This window comes from Narcine bancroftii, chromosome 1 (assembly GCF_036971445.1).
Source record: "Narcine bancroftii isolate sNarBan1 chromosome 1, sNarBan1.hap1, whole genome shotgun sequence".
Lineage (NCBI taxonomy): Eukaryota > Metazoa > Chordata > Chondrichthyes > Torpediniformes > Narcinidae > Narcine > Narcine bancroftii.
Genome location: NC_091469.1, coordinates 433417656 through 433439713, shown reverse-complemented (window position 1 = coordinate 433439713; position 22058 = coordinate 433417656). Strand labels below are relative to the sequence as shown.

The 22058-nt window shown below is 40.4% G+C and overlaps 1 protein-coding gene across 2 annotated transcripts in view; it reads right to left on the bottom strand.

The window, feature by feature from the left end:
* The window catches only part of rsu1 (Ras suppressor protein 1), a 188704-nt gene that overhangs the window by 64955 nt on the left and 101691 nt on the right, over nt 1-22058 (bottom strand). For both annotated transcript variants that reach the window (XM_069914262.1, XM_069914263.1), the window contains exon 8: nt 6138-6270. In XM_069914262.1, the coding sequence (XP_069770363.1) occupies nt 6138-6270 (133 nt within the window). The remainder of the gene's footprint in view (nt 1-6137; nt 6271-22058) is intronic.

Sequence of the window (22058 nt, the reverse complement as noted above, 5' to 3'; positions counted from 1 at the left end):
GCTGTTCCTGAACCGGATTGTGCGAGTCTTGCGGCACCTATACCTCTTTGACGGTAGCAGCGAGATCAAAGCACGTGCTGGGTGGTGTGGACCCCTGATGATTGCTGCTGCTCTCTGATGGCAGCGCTTCCTGGAGATGTTCTTGATGATGGGGAGGGCTTTGCCTGTGAAATACTGGGCTGTGTCCACTACCTGTTGCAGGGGTTTACTCTCGGGAGTATTGGTGCCTCCATACCAGACCGTGATGAAGAAATTTGCCAGTCATACCCAGCCTCTGCAAGCTCCTTAAGAAGCAGAGGCGTTGGCATGCTTTCTTCATGATGACATTAATGTGTTAGATCCAGGAAAGATCCTCCGAGATCGTGACTCGCAAGAATTTACATCGGTTCACCCTTTCCACCTCTGATCCCCCAATGATCACTGGATTATACACATCTGGTTTTCCTTTCCTGGACTGCAGGAAAAAAGAATCTCAGGGTTGTATGTGATGCAATGTATGTACTCTGACAATAAATTTAAATTTGAACTTGATCGTAAATTATGCCTACAATGCTATCTGTAATTTTCCCATTCTAAAGCGAAAGTCACGGGATTCCAATTTCATTAAATTTTAAAATAGCACGATCAATTCTTTAAAAAAAAAACATGGAATGAAACCTCGATATGACGGAGCCACCAAATGCACCAAGTGAATGTCTTATTTGCTTAATTGCTGGGCAAACATCATTTGATGTGGCATCATTGCTTACAACTAGTTTGCTTGTGGAAAAGAATAATTTTAATTGCAGCCACAACATCCTTTGTGAAATGTAACATGCTACAAAACCTCGCTTGATTTGTAATTCTATATTAATATTTAACGTTAAGCATTATAATTGGCAAAAAGTGCTCTTTTTTTCCTCCTCAGTGATTTGCAATTATAAGTTAAAAAGTAAATAGCCTTTCAACATGGGTGTGATAATTCCATTCCCTTGATCTCTGTAGCTTTGTTATTTTTGTAACAATGTTATTTTTCATTAGCAAAAAGCTTTTTTTAAAATTTTTGTACTTTAATTAATAATAATATTTTGAATATCTCACACCTTATCAAAAATACCTGTTTTAAATGCTTTCTACTTTCACAATCTAACTAATTACTAAAAATACCCTGTGGTCCAGAATGCCGGGTGTGGCTCATGTTCTGCATTTGCCACTGAGGTACATATTCATTGTAAACCTCACTGATTTGTATTTGAGAGGCAAAGAGGATCCTGGATTCAAAACGGACAGATCCTGTGTAGCAACTGCTCTTGTGCATCTACTGGAACATGCCCTTTCTAAGACTGGAAACAAAATATTCGCTGACGCCAGTCAAAGGCACTCCCACTCTGGCTTTGCCTTTTGACCATATTGTCGGACTTTTTTTTTGGTTTTGCACATGCCTTATATCAACAATGGTTCAAAAACTATCAAGTCAATTAGATTTAAAAAGTATAATCAAAAGCAAACACATTTATTCAAAAGGTAACAGACATTAGTTGAACTGCTATTTTTATCTAGTCTTGTCCATTGAAATGAATAGACTGAGTATTTCTACACGTGATTTAATCTGAGGTGGATTTAGTGTTGGGAGATTCAAAACATGTGTAGTCCATCCTTGGATTGCAGTCAAGTCCACCTAATGGTGCATAATCAGGAAAACCTCTAGCAGGGCTCAGTCAGGATGCTTGGAACCTCTGTATTAGCCCAAGGTAATTAACTCATTGCCACTTGCAAGAATAAATGCTAATGCCTTTGCTTGCAACCAATGGGCTTTTCCAGCAGGGTTTGCTGATTTGTAAAAAAGGAATTCAGATCAGTTGATTTAACACCCAACTTCATTCATTTTACTTTCTGATTCCCACTATAAAAGAGATTTGATCTTTTAATGAAGGAGGACTATGCTAATTGGATCTGGAGTGCCTGAAATGCATAAAGAAGGGAATCTTGTTGAAATGAACAAGACCCTGAAGGGGTTTAATAGGGCTGATGTCAATAGTGTGTTCCTTCTGCTAACCAAGGGGCCATTGTTGAGGACGGCCAAGTTCTCTGAGTGTCTTTGGAACCGATTTCCCCAGAGTTCTTTGGAGGGTGTTATACAATATGCATTCAAGGCCTAATCAGTTCAATTTTTTTTTAGACATCAGGGACTTCAAAAATTATGAGTTAGGCTGTAATGAGTACAATGATGACTTTATTGGCTGCTGGAGCAGCCTCAGGGGACTGGCTGCACTACCCCTGCTGACATCTTGCAGACTTTGTTCCAAAGCTTTCTCTGCCCACCACAATTATAACCTTTTCAGCTCATCACTTTATGAAGAAAAAGCTGAGTAAATCTCTGTTTTGTCTTTGTCTCAGGAAAGCATCAAGTTGTCCTTTTTTTTTTAAAGCAAATTATTTTAATGATTAAATTAAAAAAGTACAACATTTAAACAGATTTTGTTACAGGTTGTAAACGTATCATAAGGTGTTTTTTTAAAGGAGAGCTCAACTCCCCCAACAATGACTGGGAATGCCAGTGTTAGGGGATTGGATATGTGTATCCAGGAGAACTTTCTGAAGCAACATATGGATGAGGATGGTGAGAATGGGCAATATTTGAGCTGTTACTGGGGAATGAAGCTGGTCACGTAACTGAGGTAGGGGAACACTTTGGGAACAGTGATCCCAATTCTGTTAGCTTTAAGATAGTTATAGAAAAGGATAACACTGGTCCTCAGGTTAGAATCCTAAATTGGGCAAGGCCAATTTTTACATGAATAGGCAAGATTTAGCAATAGCTAAATGGATGCATGACACTTTAGAGTGAGATTGGGAAGGTCCAGGATGAACATGCCCCTGGTAGGGTAAAAAGAAGGAATGGCAAGGTAAAGGAACCCTGGTTTACAAGGGATGTGGAGGAGCAGATCAGAAAGATAAAGGATACAAGCAGACAGGTTCAAGAGAATCCCTTGTAGAATTGTAAGAATGTAGCAGCATAGTGAAGAGAAAATAAGAAGGGCTAAAAAGGGATCTAGAGATGGCTTTGACAAGAGTGTAAGGGAAATCCAAAAAGTTTTTTATGTCTATTCAGAAGAATAGGGTCGCAAGGGAAAGAATAGATTCCCTTCAGGATTAGAGTGTAATCTAAGTGTAGACCAGAGGACATGGGGAAGATGTGCTTACTTTAGAGCAGGATAAGAAGCATGTTAAACAGGAGTGAGAGAGGCGGGAGGAAATTAAAAGGTAGCCTCTGACACATATGTATCAGTATTGAAGAGGCATTAAGATTGCATCAAGATGGGACAAACATTACCTAAGTTGATGGAAGGAGAAGGAAAGAAAAGAATGGACTCAGTAGAATTTCTGGTGTATTTTTGTTGAATGACAACATTGTCTGACTGGTTTAATGCAACCTAGATTGTATACCTAAAATGGATGGGGGGGGGGGGGGTGGGGGGTGGCCTGGGAGGAGGGAGGGGGGGGGGTGGAGAAAAAGTCACTCTATATGTGTGAAAAAGAAAAAGTGTATATCATGGCTAATGTGATTTATGGTGTGAAAAATAAAAAAAAATGAAAAAAAAATGGACATGACTGTTGAAAAAGATGGATGTAATGATGCTTTAAATTTAGATTAAAATGCTTCCAGTTTTCTTTGCAAAAAAAAAGATGAACAAGTCTCCAGATCCAGAACTGAAGCATCTCAGAACATTATGGGAAAGCAGGAAAGAAAAATTGTAAGGGCCATGACAGATACTTTTCTCTTGCTGAGAACAGGGAAATTGGAAGGTGTCAAATGTTGTGTTATTTAAAAAGGATAATGTGGATAACTTGTAACAGTACTGAATTACCACAACTTACCAACAAATAAAGAATACACTCACTCATTTCTTTCAGCGCACCGCGAAGCCAACTTTCTTTTATTATTCTCCAGACATAATATTGCATTCTTCAACTCCCCAAACACCACCCAGCCAAACTCCTCTGACCTCCTCATTGGCTCACTGCCACACAGGTGATCCTGATGCTCTCACTTTCCTCCTCCTGCGTCTGAGATCCATCACCCATCAACACACTCACACATGCGCGCTATTACCCCCTCGTATCTCATCGCTTAAGTCATCAGTGGCAACTGGCACCAGTCCAGAGGAAGGTAAGAACGTAACCACAAGAAATCGCATACCTGTTAGTCTGATGTCAGTGGTAATGAAACAGCTGGAGAGGATTTTGAGATATTGAACCTATTAACATTCAGATGCCTGGGAGGAAATTAAAGAGAGCCAGCGTGGATTTGTGCATGGGAAATGGTGTATGACGAAATTGATAGAATTCTTTGAAGCAATGTCAAAGAGACTTGATGAGGACAAGCTAGTTGATGTTATTTATATACATTTTAGTAAAGCGTTTCATAAGGTCCCACGTGGTAGGTTGTTATGGAAACTTGGGGCACATGGGATAGGAGGCCAACTAGGCAAACTGGATTTAAAAAAAATAACGGCTTACTGATAGAGTTAGAGGTTTTAGTGGACAGTATTTCCCCTCTCTCCACCCCCCCCCCCCTCCACCAAGACAGGAGGACCATGGCCAGTGAAGTTCCTCAGAGTTGAGCACTAGGACCTTTGCATTTGTAATTTACATAGATGACTTAAACTAGGATGTTTGTGACAAGGTGAGCATGTAATGTATGCTGATGACATGCTACCATGGATAGTAAAAAATGTTTTTTAGGGTTTGCAGCAGGATCTAGAGAAGATGGGCAACAGGGCTAACAAATGTCAAATACAAGGTCTGTAAGGAATTTGTATTATCTCCATGAGTTCCCTCCTACCATTTGAAAAACGTACTAGGTTTGTAGATCAATTGGCCTTAATTGGGAGGCACGGGGTCATGGACTGAAAGGACCTGTTACTGTGCTGCATGTCTAAATTCAAATTTAAATGTGAAATTTAAACAACTTGGCTCTGTTCTCTTTGGAGTGTAGACGGTTAAGAGAGGTTCTTACTGAGGTCTATAAAATTATCAGGGGCATATTATGAATAGTGACAGTCTTTCTTAGAGTAAGAGTATTCAAGACAGGAGGGTATATCTATAAAGTGTGTTGGGGTGGGATTTAGAAGGGATGCAAGGATACATCAGCCTTCTTTAAGAAGCATTTGGATAACTACATGGATGGGAGGAGATTGGAGGTAATGCAGGTACGTGGTACTAAAGCAGGAAGGCAAAATGTCTGGCAGGCATAAACTGTGCCTATGGGCTTGCTCCCATGCTGTAAGCCTTTACAAATGTGTAAATTAAACCCATTTCTGCTTGAAACAAAAATTTACAATTTATCACAAAAAAAGTATTTCCGCAAGTTTTGAAATGTTTGCATTTATTTCACGTTGAATCTCTACCAATGACAAATTGGACCAGGCACTTCTTCTCACAATTCAGTCATGTGAGAATGAATTTCAAGTCACATTCTGTGCATGAGAATGGCAAACTTTAATTACCTACTATCTGAAATCTGATCAAAAGTCAGTAACCTATCACATTAATGTTCAACTCTAAGTCCATAATGCTGAAAGAGAAGGGTTGTGCATTATTTAAGGTGTGTCACCTAGAACATTAAATTATAAATCTTTCCCAGTCATTAAAAATATTTAAAAATCTAATTACTGACAGCCCAAGCACAGAATGAAGAAACAATTTCTTTGGTTCACAGATGTCTTAATTGGTGGTCCTGAGTGGGAGGTCCCCATCTGGATTTCATCTACTTTTATGCCATGAGAATACTTATAAAAGTGACAACTAGTTTCCGAGGAAATCTGTTGTGAAATGTGCGGCATTTGCCTGTTTAAATCACAAAGGTCACGTTTTAACACTTTTACAGAGAAGAAAACCATGACAATATTTTAAAGCAGAGGTATCATATTTTCTTTGTTGATAGCCGATTTCATGCAGGAACAAAAGCAATCCATATTCAGCATGCCAATAATGGGGGGGGGGGGGGGGGAGAAACAATTTCTGTGTAAAATTGCAGCAAAATTTAATACTTCAAACCATTAAGATGTGTCATATTTAGTTCCTGCATTTAGCCAGAGCAAACCTCGGAATAAATTAGTTAAGTTTTCAATCAAAAAAATTTTCAGTCTACTTACTACTTGTAGGTTTCAGAACGAATATATTCAAAAACGTGGGAGACACCGAGTTGGAATTGATCAGCAATTGGTGTAACCCATGGGTTGTTCTCTGCTTTGAAGACTTGCTTTGGGCCAGTAAGGTCTAAATTACCTGTAAATGCAGACAAGATGCAAATTAAATAAAAATTGTGGAATGGGTTAATATTCAACATATTAGCAAATGAATTCAAATAAATTGGTTACCTTTTAAAAAGCAAATCTTAATTTCTATTGTGTAATCAAAACTAATGGGTTTAGGTATCAAAAACTGTTACCAAAAAAAATCACTCTCCTTTCAATGTCTTTGGCACATCCACAGGTTTAACAACTCATTCAGAAACAAAAGAATGAAACAAATGTTATTGCACTATCGCTGCATATTGAATCATTAGAAGGAAATTTTCTCATCAACATCCCAAGCGGATATTTATGAAATGGAAGTGAAGGCCATTTAAGCTTAAAAAAAATCAATACAAGTTTGTATACAGTATCTAATGATTACAGGCTAGCCTGATTTAAATCTGTTACACCAGTATTCAACTTGCAAATTTCTCCTTGGAATTCATGGATTCTTTTTCAGAAAACAAAAAGGCTCAACAATGGGGTTCTTCCAACTTTCAATGAAAAGAATGCTTTTGCGAAGATGGTGCATCGGCGATTTTTTTTAAAAACTGTTAATTTTTACTTTTATGCTTTTTTAATTACCAAATTGTCTTCTAACTTACTATTGAAACCTTTCCCAAACTGAATGCAAAATATTCATTCAAAAAATATTTTTTCTGAGATCTTAAGAATTTTCCTATTTAGTAATATATAACAAAGGTACTTTAATTCTAAGAACACAAGTATGGTCATAGTTCTTCCATTACTGAACAATATTCCTGTGGAATAGCACTGGTCATAGATCACCTATAAAAGAAACACTCTTTCACTGTGATCTTCAGTCTTCTACTGTCAATCTACCAAATCACCAGGGATCCCACGGGTGAGCTCCTCTAGTACCTATCAACCTCACTCTAAATCAGGGGTCGGCAAACTTTTTAAAACCATCGACCTCTTCATGGAAACCTTGATCTCTCATCAACCCCAAGCATGCAAAATAAATATTATCAATGATAAATTTCTCTAGAGCCTAGACATTTATCGACCCCTTGGATAGTCCCATCGATTCCCAGGGGTCAATATAGACCACTTTGCCGACTCTTGCTCTAAATAAACCCAATGACTTGGTCTCCACAACAGCCTGCGGCAAGAAATTCACCACTTTCTCATCTCTGCTCGAAAAGGAGATCCTCTTATTCTGAAGCTGTCCCCTCTCATCCTAGATTCTCCCACTATTGAAAACATCTTTTCCACATTGAGTCTATCTAGCCTTTTCAACATTCAGTAAGTTTGATGAGATTCCATCCTAATTTTTCTGAACTCAAGCATGTACAGGGTCAGAGCTATTAAATGGTTCTCATCCATTAACCTGGGATCATTCTTGTAAACTTCCAATGGATCCTCTCCAAGGCTAGCACATCCTCCCTTAGAAATGGAACCCAAAATTGCTCATAATACACCATGTGGTCTGACCAATAAATACCTTTATATTCTAGTCCTCTCAAAATGAATGCCAACATTGCATACGTCTTCTCTACTATTGACTCAACCTGCAAGTTAACCTTTAGGGAATCCTGCACAAGAACTCTCAAGTCTCTTTGGACCTCCACTTTCTGAATTTTCTTCCCATTTAGAAATAGTCCATGTCTTTATTCCTTTCATCAAAGTGCATGACCATACATTTCCTGACTGCATTTCATTTTCCACTTCTTTGCCCATTCTCCCAACTTGTCCAAGTTCCTCCATAGACTCCTTACTTCCTCAATACCACCAGCCCCCCACACCGATCTTTACATACAGAGTGAAAAGAAGTGGAACTAACAGTCTCTTCTGAAACACCATGAGTCACCACAGCAAGCAGAAGAGACCCCCTTATATCCCCTCTCTTTGGCTTCTGCCAGTCAGCCAATCTTTAAAATGCTAATGAGATTTACATAATGCCACTGGTTCCTATCTAGTTTTGCAGCCTCATGAGCAACATCCATTGACTCTCCTTTGCCAGTCCTGCTCATTGCTTCATCAAGATCTCCCCTTGAGGAAACCATGCTGATTTCCTCTTTCTCATATTGTAATTTCAAGTACTCTAAAGGAGTGGTTCTCAAATTTTCTCTTTCCACTCACATACCACTTTAAGTCTTCCCTATGCCATCAGTGCACTGTGATTAGTAAGGGATTGCATAATGTATGTGAGTGGAAAGTCAAAGGTTGAGAACCTCTGCTCTCTAGCCTCATCCTTAGTAATGGACTCAATAATCTTTCCAACCACTGAAGTTAGGCTAACTTCCTGTCTTTTGCTTCTTTCCCTTCTTAAAGAGTGGAGTGACATTTGCTATTTTCCTGTTCTCTGGAACCATTCTGACCAGCTGTTCCTGAAAGATCACTGCTAATTCATTCACAATCTCTTCAACTACCTGGTTTAGAACCCCAGGAAGGTGTCCTCCTTCATATTAAATTAATCATGCCTAATTATATAATTAAGCTTTATGTACAGCACAGAATGAGCCCTTCAGCCCCTGTTGCTGACCTACATAAACCCTTGTAAGGGACCGTGGGAAAGTGCTAGCAATAGCAGACAATTTATAAACAGCGTGGGAAAGTTGGTAGCACAATCATGTACAATTTATAAATACTGTGGGATAAAGGGATAGCGGACTTGCCCTCCCAGAATGTGCGACAGAGAAAGGGTTGTATGCATGGCTGCATGCACAGAGCACTCATGGAGGGGTTTCTCTGCCGCAAAGAATTCTGGGAGGCTCGGTCCACTATCGCTTTCTCCCCTACAGACTTTATAAATAGTGTGTGATAGTACTACCAAAATAGCACTTCCCAAGCTGTTTAAAAATTCTCCACTATTGCTATTTATTGGTAGCAATTTCTTCGCTCTCTCTGCCCCCCCGCTGCGACTTCCCCTTGGCAAACTTTATACCTTAATTTTAATCTTTTCTTTCCCTCGCATTCCTACACTCACCCAAAGTGTGTAATTCCTGTCTTAGAATGCAATTCTCACTTTTACACTAGGCTAATCGCCACACTGGCATCGGGAGACGCCGGGGAGGTGGGGGGGGGGGATTGCAGCTGGGGGGGGGGGGGGGGGGGTCAAAGCCGTGTATCCCCGGCGTGAAATGACGTCATTTTACGCTGGCGTTCAGACGATTTTGCTTTCACCCTTGAGCTTTAATCAGTTAATTGGCTGTTAATTCCTGGGACAAGGTGTAAGTATGAAAGAGGTTATAGTTTATCAATATGCCATTTTAGATTACAAATCGATGTGTCACTAATACATTTTTCTGGGACAATACAAAGTGTTTCCTCCCAATTTGAGTACTTGCTCCATTCTTTTGTGATTCAACCAATTGTTACCCAACAATCCCTGAGAAGGAAATTCATTAATTTCTGTAAAATTTTAAAAAATGTCAGTGTACCTTTTACTTGGACGTTTTTTTTCTTTGGCTTGGCTTCGCGGACGAAGATTTATGGAGGGGTAAAGTCCACGTCAGCTGCAGGCTCGTTTGTGGCTGACAAGTCCGATGTGGGACAGGCAGACACGGTTGCAGCGGTTGCAAGGGAAAATTGGTTGGTTGGATACAGCAATGAGTTCTCTGAACCCTTCTACATTAACAATGGCGTGAAGCAAGGCTGCGTTCTCGCACCAACCCTCTTTTCAATCTTCTTCAGCATGATGCTGAAACAAGCCATGAAAGACCTCAACAATGAAGACGCTGTTTACATCCGGTACCGCACTGATGGCAGTCTCTTCAATCTGAGGCGCCTGCAAGCTCACACCAAGACACAACAGCAACTTGTCCGTGGACTACTCTTTGCAGACGATGCCGCTTTAGTTGCCCATTCAGAGCCAGCTCTTCAGCGCTTGACGTCCTGCTTAGCGGAAACTGCCAAAATGTTTGGCCTGGAAGTCAGCCTGAAGAAAACTGAGGTCCTCCATCAGCCACCTCCCCACCATGACTACCAGGCCCCCCACATCGCCATCAGGCACACAAAACTCAAAACGGTCAACCAGTTTACCTATCTCGGCTGCACCATTTCATCGGATGCAAGGATCGACAACGAGGTAGACAACAGACTCGCCAAGGCAAATAGCGCCTTTGGAAGACTACACAAAAGAGTCTGGAAAAACAACCAACTGAAAAACCTCACAAAGATTAGCGTATACAGAGCCGTTGTCATACCCACACTCCTGTTCGGCTCCGAATCATGGGTCCTTTACCGGCATCACCTACGGCTCCTAGAACGCTTCCTCCTGCGTTGTCTCCACTCCATCCTCAACATTCATTGGAGCAACTTCATCTCCAACATTGAAGTACTCGAGATGGCAGAGGCCGACAGCATCGAATCCACGCTGCTGAAGATCAAACTGCGCTGGGTAGGTCACATCTCCAGAACGGAGGACCATCGCCTTCCCAAGATCGTTTTATATGGCAAGCTCTCCACTGGCCACCGAGACAGAGGTGCACCAAAGAAGAGGTACAAGGACTGCCTAAAGAAAGCTCTTGGTGCCTGCCACATTGACCACCGCCAGTGGGCTGATATCGCTTCAAACCGTGCATCTTGGCGCCTCAGTTCGGCGGGCAGCAACCTCCTTTGAAGAAGACCGCAGAGCCCACCTCACTAAACAATCAAATACAGTTCATTGGATGTGTTTTGTCCTTACAAATTCACACTGGGTCTCTAATCTGATCTAAATTTCAGTCATTATTTTTTTTTAATATTTGCCTTGGATCAATGACACTAAATGTGGAATATGGTACAATCTGAGTATACAATCTGAATGCTGCATGCAGCTCCCAGTGAAAAGAAATACTTTGTCCACAAAGTAATAATTCCCCAACAAGATGTCAGATGACTGTTTTCTGGTTCCTCAACCCCCTAAAAAAAAGATGTAAATGATTTTCCCATCTAAAAAAAACCAAATAAATTAGAAGTGGTTTGGAAGATTGTAATTTGAGGCATCTGTTATTTTAAAAACCTGGGTTAGAAATTATACAGTTGGAGGAATCTGTCACTGTTTAAATGCACATATTCATTAGTGTTACTTTGGTGACGTTTCATATTTTCATATGGGAAGTCCCTGCTCTGATTCCTAATCTTTACACAGCATCTTAGAAAAATGACATGGAGTATCATTCAATGTTAGCCATGATGATAATCATGTGTTGTTATTTATTTTGGTATGTTATAAAAAGAAAGATCTGAAGCTTGTTATTTTATATGAACAGGAAGAGATCTTTTATTATCATTTTATCATCTGTCATACAATTTCATGAACATGTTTAGCAATACTTCATATAGAATCCTTATTCACTTATAGTTAGGCTTTGTAACACTTTTACCTTTGCATGGTGGGAAAGATATTAAGAATCATTTAGCAAAAGCATATTATTCAGACTGTGTACAAGACTTCAAATAGGTGAATATGATCTGGTCTATTTATCTCATCTGATCCTGGAAAAACACAACTTCTCTACTTCAATTGAAATACAAGACCAAAATTTAAAGAGGACACCAATGTTGAGGAGGGCAGAAATACAGGGAGACATGAATAAACTTGCACAATGGATTTGTAAATTTCAAATAAACTGATATATACGTGGTGATTATGGCTTTTGGTAGAGAATTAAGGAGCTCCCAACCCATGACAAAAAATTGGAATCTGGTGGCATAGATGCACAAATCACACAGGGTAAAAATGTGGATCAATAAGGCCATTAAAAAAACCCAACAGCATTGGAATTTCTTTTGGGAAGGATAGAACAGAAGGGAGAAAAATAATACTGAAATTGTAAAATACCTTTATTATACCACAGAACATTTCCAGTCTCTATATTAAAGGATGCAAAAGCACTGAATAAGATGCAAAATAAAACCAGAACAGAGCCTACAGAGATCAGGAGGGATTGAGCGGCTGATAAAAGTTTTAAAATTTAAACATATAGCACGGATCCTGTCCACCCCATGTCTCCCAAATACAGATTATACGTGTACACAACATCAATATCCGGAGGAAACCCACGCAGACGTGGAGGGAATGTATTGACTGTCCTGGATTTGAACCTGGGTCACTGGCACTGTAATAGCACTACGTTAACCATGCTGCCAAAAATTAGGACCACGTTTGATCAGAGAAGTTATTTCCACTCCCAGTGGAGTTCAGAAATAGGGCCTATAACAGATAGGATAGTCACGAATGAATGCTTTATGGAATTTGAAGAAATCTTATCAGAGTGTTGAATGAAGCAACTAAAAAGGATGAACTTTGGAATAGATATAATGAACCGGCCCTGTTTGTACCAACATGCTGGTGGGGCAACTGCAGAAGATGGCGCTGTCGGGGCTGGCTCATTGCCTCGTGGCTTAGGCCACAGGTCACGCCCGGGCCACGTGATGATGTCACCGCTGCGCGGGGCGGAACTCCCGTTGGCCTTAAAGGAGCACGCATGAGATTCAAATAAACAGTTCTACTGGAAACCCCACCGAGTTTAGTGGTGTGTTTTCTGTGTAGCAGCCATTACAATGGCCATTTTAAGGCAAAAACACTAATGTGGGGATTTTACCAACATGACTATTTTAATATGTGAATGGTGATTAATTTCAATGAAAATGGTTCAATGTTCCATCTGAAGGCTTCTATTCTACACACTGAGAATTATAGTCCTTTATCTCCAGTCCACAAAATAAACTATTTATGAGATCTCAATTCAGAAGCTAAAAATATCAGATTACCCCATCATCAATTAAAGATAGTTCATTTCCCATAGGTGCTATAACACTGAACAAATCCTTTTATTTACATTAGAATACATAGCCTTCTTCCACCACTATTCTATTGAACAGTATCTCAGAAACACTTGCAGGAAAGAACCACCAAGCACTCCAAGAACACAGGGCAGTAGAATAGAGATATTGACAAGGCACTGGAATTGGTAGATAGATAGTAATTGAAACTTAATGCCGAGAAATATGAACTATTGCATATGGAAAGGAAGAATATGAAGAAGCAATATAAAATAAAAGAGCACCATTCTAGAACAGAACACAAGAACAGAGGGATGCTGCGGCTGGATGTATACTTCATTGAAAGTGGCAGAGACAAATGAGAAAGTGATTTAAAAAGCCTATGGGATCCCGAGTTTTATAACTTGAGATAAAAGAACAAAAGTCATAAAGCACCTTTATGAAACACCGTTTTGGTCACAAATTAAGTTTTAGTTGCCACACTTTAGAAATAAGAGGCGGCCTTGGAAAGACTGCAGAAGGGATTTGCTAAAATAATTTCAGGCATGTGCAATGTGGATGCATTGGAAAAGTTGGGGTTGAACCACATGCAACAGAAAAGGTTGTGACAGAATCTAAGAAAGGTTTTAAAAATTGAAGAAAATAATGTAGATAAAGATAAACCACGCTTGTTCCCACAAGAATTAAGAACCTGGGAGATGGAACAATGGTGATTAGTAAAAGAACTCAAGGTGATGTGAAGAAAATTTGTGTTTATTTTCATAAATGCACCAAGAATTTACAAGTTTAAATTAATAATAAGAACCTTGAGGAACTCGGCAGATGAGGCAACATTCAGGGTGAGAAATGGATAATCAATCTTTCAGGTTGGGCCCCTATTTTCTCAAGGTTCCAGCATTTATAGTTCTTGTTTTTTTTATATATAAATGATCTTGGATAGTCAGTGTAGTAATGGAGGAAGATTCCTTTACAACATTCAAAAGGGAGCATGACAAGCATCTTAAACCAAATAATTTGTTGGCATATGGGGAAAGGGGTGTGGGATTAACACATGGTCACTTCTTGTGCCTTAACCGCTCTGTGATTCTGAGGGTTCCTACCCATAGTGTTGTTCTTTGCAGACCAGCAGCAATAGAAATTCATCAAGGAAATGCTATATTTTTCTTTTAAAACACTACTTTTTTTTATTTCTTCTTTGGCTTGGCTTCGCGGACGAAGATTTATGGAGGGGGTAAAAAGTCCACGTCAGCTGCAGGCTCGTTTGTGGCTGACAAGTCCGATGCGGGACAGGCAGACACGATTACAGCGGTTGCAGGGGAAAATTGGTTGGTTGGGGTTGGGTGTTGGGTTTTTCCTCCTTTGCCTTTTGTCAGTGAGGTGGGCTCTGCGGTCTTCTTCAAAGGAGGTTGCTGCCCGCCAAACTGTGAGGCGCCAAGATGCACGGTTTGAGGCGTTATCAGCCCACTGGCGGTGGTCAATGTGGCAGGCACCAAGAGATTTCTTTAGGCAGTCCTTGTACCTTTTCTTTGGTGCACCTCTGTCACGGTGGCCAGTGGAGAGCTCGCCATATAACACGATCTTGGGAAGGCGATGGTCCTCCATTCTGGAGACGTGACCCATCCAGCGCAGCTGGATCTTCAGCAGCGTGGACTCGATGCTGTCGACCTCTGCCATCTCGAGTACTTCGACGTTAGGGATGTAAGCGCTCCAATGGATGTTGAGGATGGAGCGGAGACAACGCGGGTGGAAGCGTTCTAGGAGCCGTAGGTGGTGCCGGTAGAGGACCCATGATTCGGAGCCGAACAGGAGTGTGGGTATGACAACGGCTCTGTATACGCTTATCTTTGTGAGGTTTTTCAGTTGGTTGTTTTTCCAGACTCTTTTGTGTAGTCTTCCAAAGGCGCTATTTGCCTTGGCGAGTCTGTTGTCTATCTCATTGTCGATCCTTGCATCTGATGAAATGGTGCAGCCGAGAAAGGTAAACTGGTTGACCGTTTTGAGTTTTGTGTGCCCGATGGAGATGTGGGGGGGCTGGTAGTCATGGTGGGGAGCTGGCTGATGGAGAACCTCAGTTTTCTTCAGGCTGACTTCCAGGCCAAACATTTTGCCAGTTTCCGCAAAGCAGGACGTCAAGCGCTGAAGAGCTGCTCTGAATGGGCAACTAAAGCGGCATCGCTTAATAACTAATAAAATAATACGTTAGTCAAATCAACCTCAACTATGTGCAAATGTACATGTGCATGTGTACATGGGCGCACGTATGCGTGCAAGCATGTGTGCATGCCTTACCCAAACCATGACAGCTTAGGTACAATTATGGAAAGTCATTCCAAAGTTCAGACTTACAAATCCCTTGTCGAAACACAGGGTTTAAAACTGAGGCACAGAAGTAATCGTGAAGGAGATGGCAGAGAGACTGAATGACTGGACTGCCAAAAACTGACAAATCCTTGTTGAGTTTCTTCCAGAGAAAATATCCTTTTGTACAAACAATTGTCACAAGTCCCCTTTTTCTTGTGCAGGGGAAGCAAAACGAATGAGTTCCACGCTGCTTCCAAAACTCAGGTTCGGGTCAATCAAAGTGACCTTTCCCCTGACAAGGAGAATTAGCCAAATTGTCCATTATCACACAGTCATTCCTGCTCCATGTGCGATAAGGTGGCCTCTGGTCAACAATGAATGTTGTTTTCTTCTGTGTCCCATTCATTTGACTCTCTCACTGACTGTGTCCCTGGAAAAAGCAACAAATGTTCTTTATCCTCTCCAAAGTAGCGACTTTGGGTTCAATCTGCACTAGTTTTGCCACCCAGTCTCTCCACATCAGTGAATGGTTGCAGCCTGTACTAGGCTCAAAGTTATATTCACATTAAATGAAATGAAAGCTCATAATACCTCCTCCAACAAAGAAAATTTTGAGCTGTAAGAGCAAAGTTTTAACTGCAATCTACAATGTTTGAAATACATTCACTATTGTTACATGGTATAATGCAACAAATAACATTTTTCAGCAGCAAATACAAATAATGTTTCATTTTGCTGTGAAACATTGCAAACTTAACATCTTAAAAGGCAATCAGCAATTACTTATCATTGCCTTCAATATGAATTATCATTAAATCATATTCCTTCAGAATTAGACTGCAGTTTAACAATAGTCTATTTTTGTTTTTCATTTTATTCAAGGACACCAAGGGATTATTGTCAGTATACACAACAAGTAGTCCCTGAGCTGTGCAGATGTAATGATTGAAATGCTGCAAAGCCAGTACCAGTGACGATAATTCTTTCTCCATGGTAAAATAATTATTTTAATGTTCATTGAATTTCTCAGATAAGTGAGCCACTGGATGGTCAATATCACCATAACCATTCTTTTGTAATTACACTGCTCCTGTAGCTTCATCACCAGCAGCTACTGCTAAAGAAAATGGCTTCTCAAAGTCAGGTGACATAAAATGGCTTTCAGTTTGTCAAATCCTTCTGGACAAAGTTCTGTCCAAACAAACTTTTTCACCCTTCTTCAGAAGGTTAGATAAAGGAAGGGCTATAATCAGCAAAATCTTTACAAAACTTTTGATAATACCCCATCATTCCCAAAAACCTCCTAACAACTTTCTTATCTGTGGGAACAGGAAACTCTGAAATCATCTGGACTTTGGCATGAACAGGCACCAACTTGGCTTGACCAACAACATAAACAAATCATAGTAGGATGGCCAAATTCACTTTTACCAAAATTAACAGTAAGGCTTGCTTTTGAAAGTTTGCTAAACAATTTCTCTAAATCAGAGGTATGTGCTTCCCAAGTGTTATTCGCCGTAATCAAATCTTCAATATAAGCATCCTTATGCTGTAAACATTGAATCACAGAATTAATCATTCTTTGGAATGATTTTTTTAATTCCAAATGGTAAAACATTATATTTATATTGCCCTGGTGTACAGGGCAAGGATTTGGCTTCTTGGATCGTTGGGATCTCTTTTGGGGAAGGCATGATCTTTACAAGAGGGACAGGTTGCACCTAAATCCAAAAGGTGTCAACATTTTGGCAAGTATGTTTGGTACAGCAGTGGGGCAAGGTTTAAACCCATGTCAGGTAAGTGGGAAACTGTCAGGGGAGGAAAGAAAAAAGCGAGAAAAACGGAGAGCACACCAGTGACTATCCCACAACAGTTATGTTGTGTTGGATTCTGTTGAGGGAGATGACCAGACAGAAGATGGCCACGGGAACCAGGTCAATGGCAATGAGCCTGGCAGAGTGGTGCAAAAGAAAAAGAAAAATGCAGTAGTTATTGGGGACTCCATTGTCAGGGGTACAGAAAGGAGGTTCTGTGAGCCAGATAAGTAAACCCGCATGGTGTGCTGCCTCCCTGGTGCAATGGTACGAGATATCACAAATCGGGTCCAAAATATTCTGAGAGGAGAGGGAGAGCAGCCTTATGTTTTGGTACATGTGGGTACAAATGACATTGACTAGAAAAGGGAGGAGGTAATGAAAAGGGATTACAGTGAGCTGGGACGAAACCTGAAAGACAGGAACGCTAGGGTGGTGATCTCGGGATTACTACCTGTTCCAAATGCAAGTGATGAAAAGAATGTAAGGATAAGGAAAATGAACGTGTGGCTGAGGTGCTGGTGTACAAGGCAAGGATTTGGCTTCTTGGATCATTGGGATCTCTTTTGGGGAAAGCATGATATTTATAAGAGGGACAGGTTGCACCTAAATCCAAAAGGTGTCAACATTTTGGCAAGTATGTTTGGTACAGCAGTGGGGCAAGGTTTAAACTAATTTGGCACGGGTATGGGAACCAGAGTGATAGGGAAAAGGGTAGGGAAGATAAAGTAATGGCCAGGAAAAGTAAAATAAGAAAAGTTATGTTGGGAGGAGAAAGTAAAAAAATCAGATGGTAAAGTGAGTTTTCGGGTCAATGATAGTGTTAAGAAAATTACAAAGAAAAATAGTGGGCAGAAAAATCAAAAGAAAAGGTTACAGAAGTCACTAGATATTAAAAGGACAAAGAGCATAAGGGCACTTTATCTGAATGCCCGCAGTATTAGAAATAAGGTTAGTGAACTTGAGGCGCAAATCGGTTCTCATGCCTATGATTTGGTAGCCATCACGGAAACATGGCTATAAGGTGACCCTAAATGAGAATTAAACTTTCAAGGGTATCAGGTGGTGCAAAGAGATAGACAGGATGGTAAGGGAGGTGGAGCTGCACTCTTAATCAAAGATGAGCTCCAGGCAGTAGTGAGGGATGATATAAGATCTGAAGAGCATAATGTTGAATCCATTTGGGTAGAGATAAAGAATAACAAAGGGAAAAAATTATTCGTGGGTGTTATCTATCGCCCACCAAATAACAATAGTTTAGTGGCACAGGAAATAAATAGAGAGATAAGTGAGGCATGTAATAATGATACGGCAGTAGTCATGGGGGACTTTAACTTCCACATAGATTGGGAAAATCAAGTTGGTCATGGGAGTCTGGAAGAGAACTTCATAGAATGCATCTGTGATAGCTTTCTTGAGCAGCATGCTAAGGAACCAAAAAGAGAAAATGCTCTCCTGGATCTAGTGTTGTGCAATGAGATAGGTAGAGTAAATGATGTAATAGTCAGAGACCATCTGGGAAATAGCGATCATAGTATGATTGAATTTCTCATTCAGATGGAAGGGGAAATATTAGATCTAAAACTAATATATTATGCTTAAACAGGGGTGACTACCATAGGATGAGGGAGGAATTGGGCAGAGTGGACTGGGAGCATAGGCTAATTGATGAAACAGTTGAGGAACAGTGGAAGATTTTCAAAGAAATATTTTGTAATGCTCAACAAAAATATATTCCGATCAGGAAAAAGGGCAGCAAGGGAGGGAAAAATCAACCGTGGTTATCAAAGGAAATAAAGGAGAGTATAAAATTGAAGGTGCAGGTGTACAAAGCTGCAAAGAGCAGTGGGAAACTGGAAGATTGGGATAACTTTAAGAGACAACAAGGGGTTACAAAGCAGGTAGTAAGAAATGGGAAAAAGGATTATGAAAGTAAATTGGCACAAAATATAAAAACAGAAAGCAAAAAATTTTAAACATATATAAAACGGAAGAGGGTGGCCAGAGTTAACATAGGACCCTTGGAGGATGAGAAAGGAAAACTGGTAGCAAAAAATGAGGAAATGGCTGAGGCATTGAACAAATATTTTGTGTCAGTCTTCACGGTGGAAGACACGTCCAGCATGCCCAAGTGCGGAGTTAAGGATGCGAATGTTGGGGAGGGCCTTGATAAAATAGTTGTTACAAAGGAAGTAGTGATGGAGAAACTAATGGGACTAAAGCCAGACAAGTCACCTGGTCCTGATGATATGCATCCAAGGGTTCTGAAGGAAATGGCAGAAGTTATAGTTGATGCATTGGTGGTCATATACCAAAATTCCTTGGATTCTGGGCAGGTCCCGGCAGACTGGAAGACAGCAAATGTCACGCCACTTTTTAAGAAGGGATGTAGGCAGAACACTTGAAATTATCGGCCAATTAGCTTGACATCTGTAGTTGGAAAAATGCTTGAAGCCGTCATTAAAGATGAAATAGTGAAACTTTTGGAACATAAGGGTTCAATCAGGCAGACGCAGCATGGTTTTAGAAAGGAAGATCTTGTTTGACGACAAACTTGTTAGGATTCTTTGAGGATATAATGGATGCAATGGATAGAGGGGAACAGATTGATGTTGTATATTTGGATTTCCAGAAAGCATTTGATAAGGTGCTGCACAAGAGACTTATCAGTAAGTAACAGGAAAGTGGAGTCCGGGGAAGTATATTGGCATGGATCGAAAATTGGTTGTCTGACAGGAGGCAGAGAGTCGGGATAAGTGGGAGTTTTTCAGGTTGGCAGAGAGTGGTAAGTGGGGTGCCGCAGGGGTCGGTGCTAGGCCCACAACTGTTTATCATTTACATTGATGACTTGGAGGAGGGGACAAAATGTGGTGTAGCCAAGTTTGCGGATGACACCAAATTGAGAGGAAGAGCAAATTGTAATGAGGATGTGGAGAGTCTGCAGAGGGATATAGTTAAGCTGGATGAGTGGGCAAAGGTCTGGCAGATGGAGTACAATGTTAGTAAGTATGAGGTTATCCACTTTGGCAAGAAAAATAAAAGAGCTGAATATTATTTAAAGGGTGAAAAATTACAGCATGCTGTTGTGCAGAGGGACTTGGGAGTGCTTGTGCTTCAATCGCAAAAAGTTAGGTTGCAGGTGCAGCAGGTTATTAAGAAGGCAAATGGAATGTTGGCCTTCATCGCTAGAGGAATTGAATTCAGGAGTAGGGAGGTAATGTTGCAACTGTATAAGGTACTGGTGAGACCACACCTGGAGTACTGTGTCCAGTTCTGGTCTCCATATTTGAGAAAGGATATACTGGCTTTGGAGACGGTCCAGAGGAGGTTTATTAGGTTGATCCCTGGGATGAAGGGAACTTATGATGAAAGATTAAATCGTCTAGGATTATATTCGCTTGAGTTCAGAAGATTGAGAGGAGATCTTATAGAAACATATAGGATTATGAAGGGTATGGATAGGATAGATGTAGGAAGGTTTTTTGAGCTGGCCGGGGAAACTATAACGAGAGGACACTGTCTCAAGATTCGGGGGAGTAGATTTAGGACAGAGATGAGGAAAAATAGTTTTTTCCAGAGAGTAGTGAATGTTTGGAATTCTCTAACCAGGGAAGTGATTGAGGCTGCTTCATTAAACATATTTAAAATTCGGTTAGATAAATTTTTACATGATAGAGGAATTAGGGGATATGGGGAGAAGGCAGGTAGGTGGAGTTAGGTCATAAATTAGATCAGCCATGATCTTATTGAATGGCAGAGCACGCTCGATGGGCCATTTTTGGCCTACTCCTGTTCCTACTTCCTATGATCCTATGTATATAACCCTGATGAGGTCACAAATGCAGAAATTTCCCTATCTGTCTGTTAAAGGAACAAACCAGTAACCTTTTAAGAAGTCAATTTTCATAAGAAACTTAGCCTTTCCAACCTTGTCCACACAATCCATCCACTCTAGGGATAGGATAAGCATCTATTTTCGTTACACATTAAGCTATCTATAATCAGTGCAAAATCTAACCATCCCATCTGATTTAGTCACCAGGACACGAGAGGTACCTCCAATATGAGGTAGAATGTCTAATAATATTATTGTTTAAACATATATTCATTCTCTTGATCTATCAGTCTTCACTTTTCAACGTTCATTCGATAGGGATGTTGTTTGATAGGTTTTGCACGTCCAACATCATGACAAGTTATTGGGGTTCTCTTCAGTGTATGTGGAAACAAGTTCCAAAATTTTACAAGTAGCTGTTTCATTTGCTCCTTTTTCAGGGGCTGAAGATGAGCCAACTTAGCATCCAAATTCTGCAAAACAATCAAATTAGACAGATGAACTGGAACAATGTTTTGTTTGAAGCGACCTTCACAAAAGTCTCATGGTCCCTGGACTCCTTCGTTCTATCAACAACTAATACCGCTGGTGAAGGTTGTTCCTTGCTAAAAGCCAAGTTCTCAAAATAAGTTTTAACATGTTGACAATGTCAACTCTGCATTTTACACCCCCGATCAGGTGACGTAGCTGACTTCCTTCACCTTTGACTCTATCTCTTACTGTCTTTAAAATTTAGCCCTATGTGAATTGGAATTTGTTGGGAAAGGATTAACACTTCATTCCCCAGTTTAAAAGTTCTCACCCTATCCTTTTTATCATACCAGACCTTCATTTTGCTTTGAGCCGTTTTCAAATTCTTTTGAGCTAATTTAAAGACTTTCTGCAAATGTTCTTTAAACTTTCTTTCTTTGGCTTGGCTTCGCGGACGAAGATTTATGGAGGGGGTAAAAAGTCCACGTCAGCTGCAAATTCAACTGCACATCCTCATTAACCCATTGATCCTTGAAATAATAGCCAATTGGCACTTTCTTAATTTTATCATCAGAGAGAGCCTTATCTCTCACTTCATTAAGATCAGAATCTCTGTTCTGCCCCGCT